The sequence below is a fragment of the Pteronotus mesoamericanus genome, unplaced genomic scaffold (genome assembly GCF_021234165.1).
Source record: "Pteronotus mesoamericanus isolate MK-2021 breed Mesoamerican mustached bat unplaced genomic scaffold, CSHL_Meso_final contig_100, whole genome shotgun sequence".
Classification (NCBI taxonomy): Eukaryota; Metazoa; Chordata; class Mammalia; order Chiroptera; family Mormoopidae; genus Pteronotus; species Pteronotus mesoamericanus.
In genome coordinates, this window is record NW_026554999.1 from 3,036,884 (window position 1) to 3,058,892 (window position 22,009).

The 22,009-nt window shown below is 37.0% G+C and overlaps 1 protein-coding gene across 1 annotated transcript in view; it reads left to right on the forward strand.

The window, feature by feature from the left end:
* Positions 1-22,009, forward strand: part of TTC6 (tetratricopeptide repeat domain 6) — a 184,248-nt gene that overhangs the window by 158,863 nt on the left and 3,376 nt on the right. The window contains exons 25-29 of the mRNA XM_054575999.1: positions 1,236-1,355; positions 6,749-6,822; positions 10,218-10,428; positions 14,208-14,360; positions 15,222-15,392. Of these exons, the coding sequence (XP_054431974.1) occupies positions 1,236-1,355; positions 6,749-6,822; positions 10,218-10,428; positions 14,208-14,360; positions 15,222-15,392 (729 nt within the window). The remainder of the gene's footprint in view (positions 1-1,235; positions 1,356-6,748; positions 6,823-10,217; positions 10,429-14,207; positions 14,361-15,221; positions 15,393-22,009) is intronic.

Consider the following 22,009-nt stretch of genomic DNA (forward strand, 5'->3'; position numbering starts at 1 on the left):
TGAAAAGCTAGTGAATAACAGCAGAGGTGTGGAATAACAAATCCTTAACCTGAATGAATCTCATTTCATTTCTAATTTCATAAGAAGAGGAAGCTTCTGTTTCCTCTTGTGTCACATGCTCAGCTGCTTAGTGGATCTCGAGGCATCTTCCAGGTTTTACATTCTGTGATTCCGAGAAGAATAGTGCTAACATTTGAGTTTTGTTTCTATAAGTGTGTATTATGAATTATTTTTATATCCCTGGCAATGTTTGTTAATAATTATGCTACAGTGTGCCTACAGGATCTTTAACTGTACAATTCTTTTAGACATTTGAATGCCTAATCATGAAACACTAGAGAATCACTGAGCAAATAATAAAATACTATTACTTTGCATTTTCAGTTAGCATGTGCTAAAGGCATATGAGATTTAGCTCTTTTCTGGTAAAATTATATGGCTCTTTTAGACAAAATGTTCAATAGAGAAATGAGTTAAGAGTTTCTGCTCCAGCTCAAATTTAGGATGTTCCTGGTACCAGATGCAGAGTATATGACCAGTAGAATTTGTTTATTCAATGACTGAAAAGAAAGGTTAAAGTAATGGAGAAAGGCTCTCTGAGTTAATTCTCAGCTGAGATTAAGTGTCTAATAAAAAAAGTCCTACTATATCTATCAAAATATTTTGAAATAATTTTCCAACAGGTTCTTATTTGTTAGTTTAGATCCTTTTTCATTGCTTCATGATTTATTCTCTCAACAAAAATTTATTGATTGCCTATCATGTGCAGGCACCGTGCTAGGTACTGGCTTGACAAGCGTGAAAAAAAATGGACTTAAAACTTAAATTTCTGTTAGGAAAACAATAAAACACTAAAAAGAAATTAAGTTTCAAAAGGTAACAAGAGCTCCTCTTTAATATTAGCAGTCATGTGGGGAAACTGCTGAGTGCAGGAAGCATGTTGTATGTTGTGTGTTCCCTTCCAACCCATAGGCACCAAAAACACTAAGGTGACTCACAGATAACATTAAGTGCGAGGACCATCAGCATCACTTATGAAAAAGTAGCAGAATTCAAACGTTTAGTTAAGGGGAACTTTTACATTCAATAAGTGATTATTTTAGGCCATAAATTGTAAGTCGAATTAAGTAGTAACAATGGGCTCCTAGCTTTGATGTGAAAACATTTTTCCGTGGCCAATGTAGTGAGGTTCTAAAGAGTTGAATCTAGGTTGTAAGTGATTCTTTTATTTTTAGGCATTAACAGATTATGGAATTGTGTTGCTTCTTGATGCTGGAGAAACTGTGACATTAAATACCTTCATTAATCGTGGACTCATCTATGTAGAACTGGAGCAGTATGGTTTTGCATTAGAGGTAAACCTTCCTGCTCACATGTAAAAATGAACGCCCTTGAATTTACATGCTAAGTTCTGAAAATAGTAAACAATTTTTCTTAATACCAAATGACATTATTAATGAGCAATAGCCCAACTTTAGCAAGAATTGTATTAAATACTTTGAATAGAATTTTTTAAAAAATGTGTATTTTTACTTCGTTTTGATTATAGGCAAATAGCTAATATGTAAAAAACAAATTTTCTGATTTGATGAAATATCAAGACTATCACTTCCCCAAGGGGAATATCTTGACTATACATCAAATTCAATTATTCTGCAAATAAAATGATTTATGTATTGTTTACTTTGCTGTTTGGTGCTAACCCTTTCTTATTCGCAATTATCCTCATTCCCTATTAAAAATGTCAAAATAAATCTGTTTGTTTTATACAGAGTTGAAAATAAGTGCTCAATAGGCTATGAGAATGGTAGGAACAGGCACTCAGGATTGATGCAGAAGATAGCACCTGCAATGTATCAAAAAAAAACCAAACAAACCAGGAAGTTAAAAATACATTTCTTTATAGGAGAATTAAACAAAATTCACCATTTTCATTTTTATCTTACATGTACTACCTATTCTAAATTAACTTTGGAATTAGGATTAAGAGATACAAGTCATTAAATAGCACCTTGAAGTTTGCAATTGATTAATGGTGGTTTTGCTTCTTTGTTTTTGAGAACCACAGTAGAATATTATGTAGTGGAGTGTTTTCTACTTTTTTCACCTCAAGAGATGGCTTATATTATTCTTCTGTTTCTGGAATCATCTTTTGAGATTCTGCCCCACAGAATTACTTATTACTAACGAAGTGTCGGAGAAACCTTATTCTAGGCAATTTCCATTATGATAAAATGTGATTCTAAGAGTTAAACTCCTTTAGGCTTTGCTTTTGAGGTATGCCATTTGGAATTTCCTCAGGGAGGGGGAGCTAAAGGACATCTTTGTTTGGAGTAGGCAAGAAAGTTATGGAACTCTGGGTAACAGTGTTGGGAGTGAAGAAGTGAGGAAAATGGGGATCAGTAGCAGAAGACCTCAGCTGTTGGAGGATTAAATGCTGAGCCTGTGTTATCTACATGGAGAATATTTACTTAGTATTTAACATCAACATCCCAGGTTCTCAACAATGCTGCACAATTTATAACTGTAACTTATAGATGAGGAAACTGATAATCAAAAGAGGTTAAATAGTCTTTTAATCAGGGAACACTGGGACAATATTTGAACTCAGGCCTCACCTGATTCCAAATGCTATGTTTTCTCAGACAGGGCAGGTATTGGCATTGACATTGAAGATATGGAGATAAATAAGACAGATTTCCAATCCTTGAGAAGGTCATAATTGAGTGGAAATCATTCTTGACCAATCTCTTCCCTCAAACCCTGAATCTAAGCCATGAGCAAATTCAGTCGGCTCTACCATCAAAGCATATTTTGAATTCAGTCATTTCTCATTTTTGCCACTACTGTCTTCCTAATTCCAGCCTCAACCATGTTTCCCCTGGACTGCTGCCGGGGCTTCCCAACTGGCCTCCTCTGCTTCTGCCCCCATCCGTCTTTTACTTGCTGTTCTCCAAACAGCAGCCAGACAGACCTCTTAGGTTTAGAGCAGATCAGGTTATTCCTCTGCTTGGAACCCTCCAATGGCTTCCTGTCTCACTTAGAATAAAATCTGAGCTCTTGGCTATGACCAGCCACGCCGCTACCTGATGTGGCTGCTGCTCACTGATCTGGCTTCACCGTCAAACATTCTTCTTTTCTGCACTAGGTCACTCCACTCTGGCATTTTGTTATTCCACGGTAATGCCAGGCTCCATTCCTGCCTCAAGGTACTCACACAAGTGATTCCCTACCCATAAAACGCTCTTACTACTGATCTGTGTGTGGCTCTTGCCCTCCTTTCATTTTAGGCTTTTGCTCAAATGTGACCTCCTCAGTAAAAAAAAAAAAAAAAAAAAAAAAGTAGATTAATTAAAATGGAATATGAAAAAATTAAAATAATCTAAAATAAGTCTGGACAATGTAAACAAACAAACAAACAAACAAACAGGAAACAGAAAACAAAATATAAGAAGGTAGACCTAAACCTGACCACATTAGGGGTTGGTTACATTTAACAGAAATGGTAAAAAATATACCAGTTAATGAGAATGTCAGATCTGAATTTTTAAGAAGTCTCACTATATTCTGTCTATAAAAATCACACTTTAAATACATTGGGATAGATAGGAAAGGTAAAGGGCTAGAAAAAAAATATGCCCTGCAAACCCTAATTAAAAGCAAAAAAACCCAGTTTTTTAAAATGTAAAGCTAAAAATTAATTTCAAAAATTAAATTAAAAATGAGGAAGAGCTAATGAAGAAATATAAGACTGAATAATACAGGACGATGAAGAACCAAGAGACAGCAAGCACTTCAACACTTACCCAGGGAAAAATTTTTAGTGGTAATTAACAGGTCAAATAGGATGGTGGTGAAAATGTATTAGTTTTTTTTTTTTTTTTTTGTGTGTGTGTGTGTGTGTGATAAAGTCATTCTATTTTTAATTGAGGAATCTCCATATTGTTTCCCATAGTGGCTGTACCCAATTTATAATCTTACCAACAATGCATAAATGTTCCCTTTCCTCTAGATTGTTAGTTGTCTTTTTTTTTTTATTTTTTATTTTATTTATTTATTTTTTTTGTATTAGTTAATTGATAGTTTTTTGGCCTTCATAGGAACACCTTAGTCAGGAAGTAGAGTGCAGCATTTAGACAGGCATTGTTTAGGAAGTTAATGGTTAAACTTGTTGGATTGAGAACATCTGTTCCTCTCTTTGTTCTCTTAAACACCTACCAGGAAGACAGTAAAGAAATAAAAAAAGATATAATTCCACAAGGTTAAAGAGAGTGAAGAAGAAATGTTTAGGCACTTAAAACTACCATTCCATGTGTTAATGCTTTAAACTTAAATATGAATGGATAGTCAAGGATCCAACATTTGAAGGAACTAAAACAAATAGTTATTGGTATAGGGATGGCAGGAGAAGGGGAGATGTGTGGAGTGATGGGGAAGATAGCTAAATTCTATCCTTTGTGGGAAGTTCAACATGATAAAATCATCATGTATGGTGAAATTTTAAGGTAAATAGCGGAAGAAATAACAGCAAGTTGTAAAACTGATTGCCTTTGAGGAGAAGGACTCAGGGGTAAGGAAGCAGGGTATCGTTGCAAGCATCGTAAGTTTTCTAGTCTTATTAGGCCCTATACACTTAGTACATGGGTTACTTTGATAAGAATAAAAATAAATAAACAAAAATGTCTTTAGATGCAATTTACAAATGACAAAATAAAATTGGCCTTAATTAAACAACATGAATACTAGGAAGCTGATGGAATTGGGAGATGTGGAGACAGTGAGTGTTACTAAGGAGGTTGATAGTGATAAGAACTGGAAAGGCAGAACAGTAGGTAGTTTGCTGGCAGGGAGGGTTGAGGGAAGAAGGCCCGGTAGGTGAGGGCAGTGAGACAAGGATTAAAAATACAGAAATTAACAGGAATACGAGGGAGCAAGTTTCCAGAAGCGAAGGGAAGAATGAGGCCAAGAACTTACCCTCTGACCAAAAAGGAAGACAGTGTAAGAGAAGGTCCTTACAAATAAACTCAGTGGGGGGAATTTGCTTTTTGTATGAGTGACTATGTGTGGTTTGTTATTTACAGTCCTCATACTGGAGAAAAATTAATGCAGAAGAGAAAAATCATAAAAAACTGTTAGCTTTATTCTAAGTAATGCTAATAGTCATCATTTATGTCGATTGCTGATAATGATGTGTATAGAGCCAGGGTGACTTTTGCAAGTTATTTCTGATTACAAAACTAAACTTGGTATTCTCAGCCTTTTAAGTTCTTGATCGCTCCTCACAACTCCCCAAATAAATAAGGATGTTTGTAATAAATCTCAATTTCACTTGTACGTTTGCCTCCACTTGAACAAAACGGTCCTCTTCAGGGAGTTATCTGGTAGCATATTTGATTAGATTACATTTGTTTAGACATAGATTTCTTATTTGCTTCCAAATAGTTCCATTTAGCATCAAAATATGCTTCAGGAATCTAAGTGGGGATTCCACCTCCACAGATTAGTCTCTGACTAAAACCTTCCTCCTCCAGTAGGAGGAGCCCAGTGGCTCTGCTAGACTTTCTACTTCCTCTATCACCTCCAATATTTGCAGAAAACTCTTTTTACCCCCACAAGACAACCAGCTTCCTCCCTCTCCTGCAGTCAGGCAAGGTTTGTGGAAGGGGGAGAATGAAGACGGAAAATGCAGAGGGAGAGATGCGGGGAGACTGTCTCCTATGGTTAGCTCCCCTCCTTCCTCCCAGGTGGACACCAGATCTCTGACTTGCCCTTTGAGGCTGTGAGTGCGGGTGTCCCAGCCTCCAGGACGGGAGTCTGGAGGGACTTCCTTTTGCCGCTCCAGAAGGGGTCACAGTACCTCCCCTTTTTAGCGTGGTTGCGTGACGTTACAATCAAAACTGCCCATGGAGCTTCCCGCTGAAGCAGTCCTTTGGGAAAAAGTGGAATCAGTGCAGTTCACTATTTTGTTATGTAGATATTTATTTAAATATTGTGTTAATTTCAGTTCAGTGTTGTTCTTACTTTGCTTCAGGTCTCAAAATGGTTTTGTAGGGCTTTGAAAAGCGTGTGTACTTTGGACACTGTGTCGCTGGTGCCTAATGGAGGACAGTGTTCAGGGAGGGCCACAGAGGCAGGGTCTCTTGCCGACTTTTAATTCTCTTCAAATGACCTCTTTCTCAGAGCCATTCAGGTCCATTCCAGCTAACTTTTCTAACTCAAAAACTTGAGATTTTCCATTATTCTTTCTCAGGAGGCTTCTAGGGTCCCTGGACAAAATGATACACTTCTCCCCAGAAGTGTGAATTCCAAAGGTAGGAGCAACCCTAACTTACCCATAAAAAAGGCCCAGTTATGCCCATGTCTGGGCCTGGGTGTGTGTGTGCCCTCTAACGCCAAAGGCTCTCTGCAGGTGCATTTCCATTTCTCTCTCGGTGTGCAAGTCTCTGGTGGTGTGCGCTGGGAAAAAACAATAAAAAAGTGAATGAGAGATCTTTTTACACACAGCAGGGCACAGACACAGGAGAAGTGGAGACTAGCAGCACATCACTTGGAGTGAGTTTTCAGTCATGGATTTCCTCAGCTCCATCCATTCTCACTGGATGTGATACTAAAAGGAAAAAAAATTAAGAATATGTATATTTTAATGCTATGTTAAGTATATTCATGGTGGAACCAAAGTTAGAAGGAAGTTTAAGAAAGCACAAAAGATAATGTTGCAAAATTAACAAAAAATTTTGAAACGTTTCAGGATTTTAAAGAAGCTGCGTTGATGAGCAAGACGAATGTGAGCCTTTGTCAAGCTACCGCCATGTGCCATCACAGGTATGGAGTGCAATTTATGATGAAGTGAAAGCAGGTGGGACTATCTAATAGTTATAAGAATAGAAGAAAGAGAGGAACCTGTGAAAGTAACAATGTACAAAACGGGAGAGACACAAAGAACCGCCATACAGAAGTGGGAATTCTACCTCAGTGTATCATTAGCACCCTTCTACCTTCTAAGACAGTATTTTAGCCAAGCCCGCATCATGGCATCGGGGCGCCCGTCTGACTCAAGCCCATTTACTGGGAAGGGACTTGGGTGATATACAGAATAAAGCCACGCGTACCTTGAAATGTCTAAGGATAAAGTCTAGTAATTAATTTTGTTTCTAAAGTGAAACAAACTTGTAAAAAGCCTGTTTCCTACAACAGAGTGCGATTTAAAAAAAATTAGGTATTTTCAAAAAAATTTGCATTTAGAAAACATAATTCTAAATCTAAAACTAATTAAAAAAAATACCAGTAAACATCTACAAAATACAATAAAAACTACAGAAACATATTACTTAAAACATTATGACCTGTTTCTGGGATTATTTTAAGAATAAGTCAGTTTATAGAAGGAAAGAAAAGAATAGTCACATAAGGCTAAAATACAGAAAACGATCAGATTTATTATCTCAGAACAGATTTAGAATCCGTTCTGAGATAATATTACATAGATTTTACTAATTATGTTTACATTTCTCCATATACTTTTAACATGTAAAAATTAGTTTCTGGTCATTTTGCTTTTAAAAGGATAAAAATTCAACATGTTAAGATTTTAATGTTTTATAAAATGTGTTTGGTAAAAAATAGTTTACAGAATTATTTTTTAAGAGAAATAATAGCAATTAATTAGAGGAGGGAATTAGGATAGTTCATAAACGAGACTAGGGTGTATAGATATCCAAATTTGAATTATTTAGGTAATTGATATTCCTTTTTTTCCCTTTTGGGATATAGCACAGCTACATTTCCCTATGAAAGTTAGATTTTGTTTTATTTTATGAACATAGTAATATCATAACTGAAATTCGTGAAGATGTCTTTGGTTTTAAAGGCCTAAACTGGGACCTTTATTTTATATAGACAGCAAAACCTAGTAATACCATTGTCTATTTTAATCCAGCAACTTTTGTACAAATCATCTCTTTAAGTAATTGTTATTTTTAAAAAGAGGTGGAATAATGATGACTGATGTGTTTGCTTTGGTGGGTGAGTACAGACCAAAAACGTCTGAGGCCACTGTATTCTCTTACAATTAAAAACAGACTCCAAAATTTCTCTTAACCTCATTCCTGGGTTTAGCAACTATTAGAGTCAGTACATTTCTCTGTGTGTCAGTTCCCAATTTCATGAAATGTAATCACTGGATATACTAGATGGAGGAGCCTTCTTAAGCTGATACTGCTTTGCAATTGCAAATAACCAACTTTCATTAGTTGACTAGAATTCTATTGTCCTTTAATATAAGTAGAATTTAATTTAACAGTAAAGCCCTCATAACTCACAGTCCTAATTCCTTGTGTTTTGAGTTTTGAGTTTCACTGAATTTAACAGTAAAAAATACTTAGTGATTGGTTATATTTATTTCAAGAAAAATACTTTCGGTTTTCAAGATAGTCTAAAATACACTTATATCCCAGCAGCACAGTTTCTCCGTATTGGAGATTGATTACTGGGGCTTATAGTGGGGAAAGTAAGAATTTTCCCAGTTGGAAAAATTTTTTAAAAGGAATAAATATTTAAATTTTAGGGCTTTGATCTTTGAACTCATGGGGTTGCAGACTTTTGAAGTATGCCTTTGTATATCTCTGGTTCTCACTCTTGTGGTTGCTAGGAGACAGCATTCCTTAGGCTGAATATCCTACTTGTTGCCCAATTTGGTCACTAAGAGTGTTGTGCTGGAGTTAATTTTTAGATCTCTTCGGGAAAGCCACGTTCAGATGAAAAAAAGAAAAAGTGTCGCAGAGGGAGAGCCTGATCACTCAGAGTTACATATCCTGTCCACTTTTTACTTCAGCACATTGATTTTTCTATTCTTATATTTGCGTAAAATATTTTTGAATCCTTGACTCCGTAAGCCACATTCTTTAGTTTTGGGAGGTATTTATGATTTATTTGTACAACTCAGCAGGGCACATCTGGTCACGTATGTGATTAATGTAGAAAACGTGGTGGGCTTTGTGTCTGCGGCCAGGCTGCTGGCTCCGCACATGGCCTGCAGTCGGTGGGCACCGAAGAGGAGCACGCACCTCTGTCAGCAATCGCCTCATTTCATACAAACGCATTTCATTTTAGCAAAACTAATTTAATATACTTGATATTTGTGGTTACTGACACTTAACAATGTATGTGCTGATGAACACGTACCCTGACGGAACACAGATTCTCTGCCCCATTTTCCCATTGTCTCACGGCCGTGGGATCATTTAACAAGAGCTTCCACCTCCAGGAACTGTGTGATGTACACATGTTCAGGAAAATGAAACTGCCATTTCTATAGTGGTATCTGTTTCGTTTTTTTCCTATTGATGCAGGGAGCTGGGAAGTCTTTGGCTTTGACACTGTCACCTCCTCTGGACTTAAGTTTTAGTTATCATCTGCTTTGAGGTGCTTGCTTGTTGGCTTTCCAGGTCCCTTTCCAGTGATAATTAAGTCAGACAGACTAGATGCTCATTAAGTGCTAGTGCTGATAACTAGATAGGTATAGAAAAACAGCTTTCTCCGTGTTAATTCAGAATAAATATAATGATTACATTTGCCTATCAGATGAAAAAGCGACTCCTTTATGAAAAATGTTTCCCCAGCCTTCATCCCACTATAAGAGAATAAATTGTGAAAAGAAACCGAGTTATTATTTAGTCACATATACTTACAAGTTAACAAAAAAAATTCCTTTTTCTTCTTTTTCCTTTCTCTGCTGATGTCCAGATAGAAGGGGCTATCTTCTCTAGAATACCTGAAGTAAGGACTCCCCTGTATAAAAATGTGATTCCTTTTGTTTTGTGAGGAAATATTAAGTACACATACATTTGTTATAATCTGCTTTAAATACTGTATTCCATCAATAATAGCAATTTTTTTTTCTCTGTTGGCCACTGATAGCTATTAGATACAGGTTCAGGTATGCCATTCAGCCTTTTTAATGCTGAAGAAAGAACTGTAGACTCTCACCCCACCAGATTCTGCTACGAAAATGGCTCTTACTGCCCTTCTTTCCTCTTACCGCAATCTTCAGACACCCTTCAGCCTTAGGTCATATGGACTCCTATACTTACTTCCTGTGATGGATAATAAAACCAAAAAATTTTTAATAAGGGTCAGTGCAAATCTTTATGAAAACTTTATGAACAGAAAAGCACTTAGATAACTCATCAGAGAACATCAATAATTTTATTTATTTTCAGAAACAAAGAGTTTGAAGAAGCTGTCAATTTCTTCACCTGGGCTCTTAAGATTAATCCTTGTTTTGTGGATGCTTACGTTGGACGGGGAAATTCTTACATGGAATATGGTCATGCTGAAGGCATCAAAGAAGCACAGAAGGACTTTCTGAGAGCGTTACATATCAATCCAGCATACACAAAAGCCAGAATTAGTTTAGGCTATAACTTGCAGGTAATATTATATAAGAACAGTTTGGGCCATGAAAGCACCTTTTGGACAAGAGAAAGAATATATCTGGCACTTTACTGGTGATGGGCCTTCGGTTAGGGACATTTTCCATTGCCCTTACTTTAGTATCCACACCAGCAGTGGGAAGCAGTTGCAGGGAGCCCACCTGGGGAGCAACCTGAGGACTTGGTGTGCTGATAGGATGAAGATTTTTAGAATCTGAGTTTCTTTAATTCCTTCACCCCTTTCTACCTTATCCCCACACTTACAGACAACTTTAAAAAAACTTGCCTGATGAGTTTCACATTTAAGAAACCGGCTGAAATTTGTTTCCCCAGCTCATACCTGGGCTTCATAGGTTTTGTCCTATTGAATTAGTGGAAAGCTCCATGTAATTAATGATGTATGAAAGTTCTGAAACAGACTCGAGCCACGCAGTGGGTCAGACAACCACTGTACAAGGACTTCTGAGTTCAGATCATCCAAATGGCAGTGAATTAGGATGTACTGGGAAGGTAAGACACCAGGTGTTTACCCCTCCAGCAAGAGGGAGGAGTGCTTCTCTGTGTGAGGCCCGGCAGTTCTCTGAGTGCTTTCAGGGACACTCTGACCTGGCCCATGCACTCACCAATTCTATGCACTTATAAAAGGTGTAGCGACCGCTGGAATTAAGTGCTAAAAGTGCAGTATTCTCCATGAAAAGGAACTGAGTAATCTTAAATACTGTTTTTATCACTTTAAATAATCAAAAATTTAAACAATGGGTAAAAAGTATGTTCAAAATATTGTAAATTTCAGAAGTTCCTGTTCATAATCTGCCATAAAGTTGATTTTTTTTTTCATTTAAAAGTAAGTGAGTTTGGCTGATTTAAGACTAGTAATATTGGAAGCGGTTGTTGGGATTGGTGGTCATAGTAAGGTATGCCCAAGAGTTTAACAAGGAAATAAGATTGCATTCTGAGAACTAAACATAAAATTAACCATAGTGGATTACAGTAGAAATTTGCAAAGTCAATTTAAAGAGACATGATGACTCCCAAAGCTTCTAGAGCTGACTGCTATCCAATGAAATGTATTATCATCATTTACTGATTTTAGTAGTCATTTACTGAGCACTTACTATAGGACAGGAACTGCTCTAGGCATAGGGGTACACAAGGAACAAACCATACATGGTTCTTCTTGTAGAGTTTGCTACCTAGTGAGGAGAAGGGCATCACACAATCTTGTGATACATTATATAGTTATACAGAGGATGAGCGCAACAAAGGAAAAGGATGGGTTTTAGGATAACTTGTAACAAGGAAACCTAGCTTTGTTTGAGGAGTAAAGGTGTGTTTTCAAGAAATTAACATTTAAAGCGAGGTGGGAAAAACCGGTCATTAGCTGTGGGAGCTGGGAATAGGAGGCAGTGTTGGAGGGCCCTGGGATGGGATGTTATGGACAGGCAGAGAGGGGTGAGACTAGGGGACTCAATAATGGCTGGAGGCGAAGGCTTCGCAAGCCAGTTAAAACTGTGAGTATCACCAACCAGACCGCTGACATCAGGTTCATGTTTTATGAAGATGTCACTGGGTATATATCAACCCGAAAGGGGATTGAAAAACACATCAGTATGAGGAGGGATTAAATCAGGAAAGTTAAGACTGAAAAGGGAGAGTTAGAGAGGCCCACCCAAATCCTGCTCAGGGGAAAGAGTGGCCATTTGTTCAACAAATACTGACAGATTTCCCTACTGTGTGCTTAGCACTAGGGATAGGATTCTGAGCAAAGCAGATGTTGTCAGGAAGAGACAACAGATGTAATCCTACTGTGAGGCTGTTTGCAATTTAGTATTTTAATAACTTAATCTCAATATGACTGATTCTTTGTTTATTAAATGAACTTTTGATGGTGATGGTGAATTCCACATAATTTGCTAAGACTGAGAAGACTTGCTGATTAAAGAATAGTGCCTTATTGGTTATATGTCTTACTGTGCAAGAGTCACTAGGCTCAGCTTGGTTAATGTGAGTCAGCTTCTGAGGTTCTGGCAAGTTGTGTTGTTGAGCCCATAGGAATAAAGGACAGGCCCTGGACCGTGCTGAATGTGTCAACTCACTGCCTTCCTGTGATGAGGTGTTTAGTTGCCAGTTGGTCTTCTTTAAGAAATATTCTCATATTGTGGCCAACTTGATGGGCCCATTCACGTGGCGCCTTTGGTATGTGACCCAACAAAGTGTTGAAAGAAATAGCCTTTTATTTACAATTTTCCAACCGTGGGGGAGTGGGGAGCACTTCAGCTCAGAGCCCTGTCCTCCCATGAGACCCAGAGCTTCCCTCGCTCCCCAAAAGGCTGTAAGTCAAAAGCCCCAAAAGTCCCTCATATCCTTATCTGTGCTCAAGCCAGCTGTGCAGAGAGTCTTGCAGCACCCCTCTCCTTCAGGATCTGGGGTATGTTGTCATTGGCCCCCGTGTAATAGTCCAGGAAGACATGTGCTGTGTTACACGGGATCGTGGTGAAGTTCAGGAAAGGCAGAAGTCCCAAGAGTAGGGTCTCTCCATATGTTCCAAGTCCCAGGAGTCTGGGTCTGCAAGGCACCAGGTCAGCAGCTTGCAAGGCAGTGTCCTTGACGGCTTCAGAGGAGTCAGCTAGAGCAGGCATGATCAGAACGGTAGCATGTCTCCTTTCTTACTGTACCAGGCCGCATGGCGGGATCCTGACTACAAACTACATAGTGGCTGGCCTACCCCTCCCTTCACATCATTGCTCTCCTTCCTCGTGGCTCCCCGCTCACTATGCCCTTTCCACACCGCATGGCAGCTATCTCACTATTGGCCTCCTCATGGCTGCCCGCCCCTATTTTAAATCCTGACCCGGAGCTTCCTGCATGACCTCATCTCCGATTCCTCCCACAATGAGCTACATTTGCCAGTTTCCCGTGTCTTCTGCCTTCTCTCAGCTGCCACATAGAGTCAGGGCATGCCTGGCTCAGTGACCCAGGGAACCACCTCGCTGGCTATGTCAAGATACAGTCTGAAAGTCATGTACACACCTTTTGCTCTGAGGTGGTAGCGCAGCTATTGGCAGCTGTTAGCTAGCTACCAGCTTGCCTTAGATGTGCAAAGTATCTTAATCCTATCATCTGCTTCTCCCATCCCCCAACCATGGTTTGTGGGAAGTATTCTGTGACCCTGGCTACACCCCATTTCAATATCATTCTGTTCACAATGCCCTTCTCTTCACCTTTTCTCTTGTTTTCCAGTTGTCTCTAAGGTTGGTATAAATCAATGCTTGGTAGCTTCCATGAATATGTATAGTGATTCTAAAATTCCAGATGCTGGTAAAATTTATTAAAGTAGGTTTTACATCAGTAGTTTCTGCATTTATTTATTCAACGTATATTTATTATGTTAGGTATTTTATGTATAACCGGAGATTCAATGCCAAGCAAATAAATACAATTTCTGCCCGTGAGAGCAGAGCTCAATGTAAATTTTGTGGTGATTGTCCAAAGCATAGGTGTTTCCCATGGTGGCTGTGATTTTATGTTGTCTAAGATGGTATGAGATGACTCTGACAATTAGATTTATTTTAATTAATTAAAATTTCAGTGTAAATACTCAGAGGTAATTAGTCAATTAAAGGCACTCACAGTATACCCCACTTCTTGTTTAAATATCTTAGATTTAGCACTGTATAAATATACCCTTTCTAAAGGTTTTATTTGATTAAGTTAGAATCAAACATTTGTCATGTTATGGGTAATTTCCTACTTCATGTAAATGGAAAATTATTTCAGACCCAAGAAAAATTCCAGAAAGCTTGGAACCACTTTACCATTGCCATAGAAGTCGATCCAAAGAGCTACCTAGCCTATGAAGGGAGAGCTGTCGTCTGTCTTCAGATGGGTAATAATTTTGCTGCAATTCAGGATATTAATGCTGCCTTAAAGGTAAAAATCCACTTATATTTTATTATCAATAACATAAATCAGCACTATCAATGGATAAGGTCAAATAAAAAACATTCTGTTACTTTTTAAAAATGACTTGTAGAGAAAATTATGTTTGTATATATTTTTTTGTTGTTCCAGGAGATTACTAGAGTGAAGAGTTACTATGGCTTGTCAGTTTTAGAACCTGAATGCATTTAAAATTCAAAAAGCGAATTCCTGAGAAATGTTGATTCTCTCAGTAAATGCTATTTATAGTTTCATGGAACATCAATATTATTTTATAATAAAAATGAATGCAAAATAATAAAATCATGTTCTGGGTTTGAAGGAACTAGAGAAAGAACAATGTAAACCCACAGGTTCTTCTGTAGTGAAATGGCAAATAAAAATCTCAGGTTTTGTATACAGTGACAAGAAATCTTTCCCTTTTTTCCCCTAGATTTTTGGATTCTGTTTCTGCAGATGTGCGTAGATGCTGTAATCTTTGAGATGACAAAAAGGAAAGACATGAAAGATAATTGCTACTGCTTAGGACAAATAAACATGTTAATTATTTAATTTCTTTTCCAGCTTTAACAGAACTAAACAGACAATCTTTATCTCGTGTCTGTTCTTTGGAAAGGAACTGAGTAAAACATTGAGATTTTTTGTTTTATTACAACCAAATCAACAAAGTGTTGCCATTGAACCAACTTCATACCGAGCCCTTTCTCAAAATATTTGCTTTAGTGGGGCTTCCCCTGCATTATAAAATTACTAGTTTTCCACAGAAGATTTCATAATATGCATTTTTGCAGACATGAAATCAGAAATAAATACTATCCCCAGATGCTAAATTCTCATACCATTGCTTTGCAGCTCAATACTACAGCAGAATTCTTAACAAACCGTGGTGTGATTCATGAGTTTATGGGGCAGCAACAAAATGCAATGAAGGACTATCAAGCAGCAACTTCTTTAAACCCCACGTACTCACTGGCCTACTTTAATGCAGGAAATATCTACTTTCACCACAGGCAGTTTTCCCAGGTAATGTGAGTTTTCCTTAACATTTTCCTTTTGACACCAAATGCTTTCTTTGCTATATATAGTTTCAAGGTGCAATCCTTATATTCTAGGCTACTCATTCATTAGCTCTTTTAAAAAATGTGCTCTCTCATAGAATGTTTATGATTCTTTATTAAATGTTTAACCTCTGTGGGTTTGTTCCCCCCATGTCACCAACCATTCAGCCCTTGTCCAGCAAACACTATTTTGGAATTTCCCCGGTGTCAGCAATTGTCTTGCTACCTATTGCGGCAACTTCCAGCCTGGGACTCTCTTCTCTTTGCCCCCACTTAGCCCAATCTTGGACTTCCTTTAAGTCTTCGACTTCTGTCTAAGACTTAAACTTCCTTAGACTTCCTTAGACCTCTTTTGTGGTGTGTTTATCTTGATTATTTTGAACTCATCTTACTTTCTACTTTTTATATATTTTAGTTACTTACAGGAAGTAGTGAGATCTGGATGTTAGTTCTGGTTTTATGATAGCTCAGTCTATTTGGACCTTAATTCATAATGTATAAAATAAAAGTGTTGAGTTATTAGATGACATTTTTTATATTTTAGGTTTATTTTATTTGAACTATGAGGCACTTACATGATTCAAACTCAACTTTTAATTTTTTAAAATCTATATTCACTCTTTTGTTCTGTTTTCCTTCATTTTATCCTATTCTTTGTCTGTCTTTTTGAGTCAGAAGCTTACTTCATTTATAGTCACCCTGTTATCTCTATTGTGATAAATTATTAAGGTTATGACTTATCCCCAAGTACTGCTTTTAGCAGTATCCCCCATAGTTTGGTCTTTGAAGTTTTAATTTTTGTTTTCACCAAATTTTGTACCTGTAATTTTATTTTCCCTTTGACGCAGAAATAAATTGATAGAGCATTTAAGATGTCTAGGTGGAAGGGCTTTTATATTTTCTAACTTTGTTATATATTGAGTTTTAATGTGGTTTAATATATGGCAGCTTTTAAAAAGTATTCCAGGTCCTTTTCAAAAAAGAGTTTCTACTATCAGGATATAGAGTTAAAGTATATGTATAAGATCTACCTTATTAATTATATTTTTAATTAGTCAATATCTATTTTCTTTTTCCATTTGGTTGATCTGGTACTGAGAAAGTTTTAAATACCCTATCAGTGATTTGGCTCTATATATTTTTCTTTATATTTCTTGTAATTTCTGCTTTATGAAAATTGTTGCATTATTTCATAAATATTCATATATATTATATATGATTATATATTTTAGCCTTCAGCATTTATAAATGCCCTCTTTGTTTCTTTAAGGCTGTTTGGAATAAATTTTACTTTATCTGATATGAAGATCGTGATCTCTCATCCCATTTGGTTTGCTTTTGCCTGATATTCCTTTGCCTTTCCCTTTATTTCCAACATTTAGATCCTTTGTTTTAGATGTGTCTCTTTTATAGAGTTGGATTTTATGTTAAAACTAATTTGAAAATATTTATCTTTTAATAGGCGGGTTAAGCTCATTTATATTTTTGTATAATCAAAACATTTGGTCTTAGTTCTGTTTATGTCATGTATTTTTATTTTCATGTATTTTAAAAGTGTTTTGTTTCATGGTCTGTTTAATATTTTTCAGTTTTCCTGATATTGAGAAAGGGTTACTGTTTTGCATTAATGATTACCTTTATAAAATTACTTTTATACACTTTTTTCCTGTGCTTTTAGTTTCTTTACTATGAACAACAATAAATTACCCTCCCTCTAATCTATTTTTCGATTTTAGTCAATAGTATTCTCTTTTAAAAATTTTTTTCTCTTTGTATTCTTAAATATGCTTGAGCTTATTATATCAGCTGACTTTCCACTGTCTATCTCTGTTTTACCATTTTGTTGTGAGTGTCATGATTCCTAGTCTCCCATATTATTTGCATACTATTTTGTAATTCTTATTTCAAGTTTTCATCTTAGTTCTCCAGTTAAGTATATTCAGTTCCCATCAACAGGCTTTTTGCCAGTTTCCCTCCCAAGCAATCATTTCTTGGTTGTCGGAGATTAGTCCTTTGGTAGAGTCCTGAGAAAGGGCGCATGAAAACAATATTCCTTGAATTTTTTCATGTTCATTGTGGCTACCAGTACCCCTTAGATCTTAAAGAGGCCTGTCTGGGTTTAAAATCCTTGGCTCACCTTTCCCTGAGTGTTGTGCTGTTTCACTGTTTTCTGGTGTTGCATGCTGAGGTCAAGAAGCTGGGTGCAAATCCGATTTTTGTTATTTGTGATCTTTTTTAGATTAACCAAAATTTTTTTTCTAAAGTCTGTCTTAGAATTGACTGTTGGAGTCAAACATTACAAGTACACAGTATGTAGATTTCAGAAAAGTTTTATTGAATTCAGTGGAAAAATGTTTTTCTCTTTCACAGTTTTAATTTTCCTCTCCTCTTTCATAGTTTTCATTTTCTTCATTGGGAATTCTCTCTCTGTCTCTCTCTCTCTATATATGTTAAAGTGTATATATATGTATGTATCCTTTGACTTCTATATAGCAACTCTTTTTTCTCTTTCTTTTTTTACATTTTACTTCATTTTTGTAATTTCTTAATCTCTTAATTTCTTTTTCAGAAATTAAGAATTAATTTTTTGTTGCTGTCTTTACATCTTTCTTTACTGTGTTTTTGAGATATTTATTGTCCCCTTGTAGACCTTATAATTCAAGTTTCTTTTAATATTTTTTCTAGTCCCATCCCATTCCCATGTCATACCTTCTTGGCCTCCTCTTTTCATACATCCTTTTTTTTTTCTCCCTGAAATGCAATTGCTTCTATAATAGTTTTTTCTAGTTTATTTTGAAATGTTATAATTTTTATCTACATTGTAGAAATGTTTTCTCTGGTGAGTTTTTATTTTTCCAAAAATTAAGTTGTTATTTTTCATCCTTGTTTTTACCAGAAAGACAGGTGAATTACTTTTATGTTATTCATATTTAAATGTAATAAATTATTTTTCTATTCTCATAGCAGAAATTCTTGTGAGAAATAAGGGGATGGGCCATGATAACTTTCCTAGTGGGCACTCTCTGATGCTGTAGTAAAAGACTTTACAGTATGTCCTCTGAAGCCTACCCTGGTTTGGAAAGCTACCACAAGCTCTGTGGTTCTTGAAGCTTTTCACAGCCGTTGCCTTCTAAAATGATGTACTGATTTTTTTCTCCATTGCTTTTAGAGAGAGAGGAAGGGGGAAAAGAGAGAGAGGGAGAATGAAAGAGAGAGAGACTGAGAGAGGAGAAACATAGACATGACACATCCATCGGTTGCCTTCTTATATGTGCCCCCATGGGGGATCGAACCCACAACCTAGGGATGTGCCCTGACCGAGAACTGAACCTGTGATTTTTTGGTCTATAGGACGATGCTCCAACCAACTGAACTACACTGGCCAGAGAAAATAATGTACCATTAAAAAAAGTTGTTTTTATTGCTTACATTTTGGAACTACACTGGCCAGAGAAAATAATGTACCATTAAAAAAAGTTGTTTTTATTGCTTACATTTTGTGAGAACTGTCACCTCTATATTTTCTTTCACCACCCAACAATGTCACCATACTCCTTAATAAAATGATCTTTGGGACTCCTTTATGTGTGAAGAGGCTATGTTTCTTGGGTATATTTTGCTGTAAAAATTCAGAAAATCGTTCCTGTTTCCACTTAGCTCTTCATTCTTTCAGTCTCCACGTGTTTATGATGTGCCTGTCATGTGCTTGGCATTTATAAACACCCTGACAATACAGAGCTGAACAAGGTAAGGAAGGATTCTTCTATGATGTAGCTTACATGTATTGGTAGCGATACATGCCTAATACAGTTTCATAACCATTATTGCATCAGTATTAGCATATTGGTGGGACTATGTAAGATTACCTGGGTAGATAGTGTAGGTGGAGAGGGGGTGTTTAGGAGTGAGCCCTGGGCAGCACCAATATTTAGAAGTGAAGCAGAGAGGAGATGCCGGGAAACAGACTGAGACGGGAGCATCAGGCCAGATGGTAAGAAAAGCAAGGAGAGCTTATCACTCTTGAGAATAAGGGCTTTAAGAAGGAAAAAGTGTGCTATGTCAAATGCTGCTGAGAAGTCAAGGAAAAGGAGGATAGAAGAGGTCATTGATGACTTTGGCAAGAACATCATTAGAATAGCAGTGGAGCAATGGCTTAAGTGGAAAGGGTTGTGGAGAAAATGTGAGGGGAAGAATTTGGGACAGTTCAACTGGTTAAAGAAATTCTTCTGTGAAGAAGGGTAGTAAAATGGGGGTGATAGCTAGAGTGGGTTAAGAAGTGTTTTTTGTTCTTGCTATTTTTGTTTTTAAGATGAGAACTAATTGATTTGTGGTCCCATGTTAATAAGAAAAATCTAGTAGAGAAGGAGAAATTGTTGATGCGGGAGAGAGTAGCAGGGATAATTAGGATGAAAATCTTTGAGAATTTGGTGGAGTCAGAGTTTGGAAGTTCCAGGGATGGCCTTTGCAGGCGGCAGGGCACACTGTGCATTACAGCGTGAGGGAAGGCTGAGAGTCAGGGATGGGTAGATACGTAGTTTGGTAGATATTGAGAGTAGGCATTCGTATTGTTTATATTTTCTCTGTAGAATGCCAGTTATCAGTTACCAGTTGAAGCTGGACAGTTAAAAAGAGGACCAGGGTGTCTAGAACTTCTGAGGAGAAAAAAGAAACTGTGGAATGCCTGTTTTAGAGAGTGGTAGGGAGGACGTACTAAGGAAATGTAGCAGAAAACATTAAGTTCTTTTTTTGTCTTTTAGTGCACAATTCTTTATTTTTTCTTTAAGAAATTTTAAAATTAAAGTTGGCAATCAATATTTTATATTAGCTTTAAGTGTACAGCATAGACGTTAGACAATTATATGATTCACACAGTGATCCCCGCCTCCCCACCTGGCCCCACCGTACATAGTTATCAGACAACATTAAGTTCTCAGTTGAGGTTTGTGGTTATAAATTCAAAATGAGGTCTTGACTCTGTACTGCTTGGTATACAATTCTTTTATACAAATTCAATACTATTTTGTGTCACTCCACAGTTGTCTCTGCGTGTTCATCTCATATCTCTGTATTCCAATTAGGTTGTAAGCTCTCTGGGGCCAGGAATCATACTCCTTCCTCTTCTCCCTAGATTTCCTTACTCAGAAAGCCTGTCTCTACCCACATTTAGACTGCAGGTCAGTCTCCACCTTTCATTTGAGCTCCTAACCCATATTTATCACCAGTTGCTAAAACTGGATATTTTACAAGTACATTGCAGCCCAAATGGAATTCCTATCTCCTCTACCCCCAGCCCAGCACTTCTTCGCATAAACCATTTCTCAATTCAAGATGTCATCTTCCATAAAGTCACCCGAGTGAAAACATCAGTGTCAACTGTAACTTTCTTTTCCTCTCCTCATTCATCTAGTCCTGTCTGTTTTGCTTGTTTTTTCTTAAACACGTCCCTTCCTTTCTGTGCCCTCTGCCATTGCCTTAATTTAGCTCTCATTCTTTCCCAAGTTAGATCATGACCCTGAGCAGCTTGCTGATCCCTGTGATGAGCATGTTTGACCTCAGTGGTGAGGCTAGATGCTGGGACAAAGAGCTGTTGGAGGTGTAATCCTGTAAGGCACGAGACTGTCACAGCTCAGACATCCGTGGACAGCTGGGACGATGATGTTTCCCTAGGCTGACAAGCCAGGATCAATTGCTTTAAACTACATCAACTCAGACTGCTACTTGCCTGGGTCCTGGCGATGTTTCCCTGCATTGTGGAGTTAATGATATTGTCCAGGGCAACTTTCTGTTTCCATAAATGTTTCAGATGCACATGAAAAGGAGACTCTTATATTTTAAATGTATTTTTCTTTAATAACTCTGGGCATCATCTATGAAACTATTAAGTCTAAAGTGTAGTTTTCTTTAAAGTGTGTCTTTATGTCATTTGCCATTAGCTAGGCAAATATTTTACTGAAAATGTATTTTGTCCTGGTATACTGAATGCTTGGGTTTCACAGTGCAAACTCCTTCCAGAGACAGGCAGACTTAGAGAATAGTTATTAAGTTACATTAATATGTTCTAGGCCTCTTTGTAGAGAAAACTCTATCTTCTGTTCCCCTCACCTTCGTTTTTGACTATACTGGAACAAAGATTTATGGTCAGGAGAAAGGGTCAGATCAAATAATCCCTAAAGGGTGAAGACACATTTGGATTTTGGTTTCTTTTATCATGAATTAGTGACTTAATGATTTTAAACCACATTTGTATGAGCTAATGTATGCATCATGACTACAGGTGACTTTAAAAAATAATTGGATCTGCCTTCTAATTAACTACACATATTAGGGCATTAGACCAACTGTTAAAAAATCAATGCCATCCAATGTAGCTGGTGTGTTTGGCCTTTAATTGTTTTATAGTTAATACTTCTGTACTTCAAATAACCTTATTATATTTATAGGCTTTCATTTTCTAAGTAATATATTTTGGAAATTTTAATAGAAAGTTAAATTGTTCAAAGTTAGGTGCACTATTGTATTTTACTAAGTTCTATTCTTTTTAGCTGAGGTAGGTGTTTACTCTTACCTGATTGAAGTCATGCT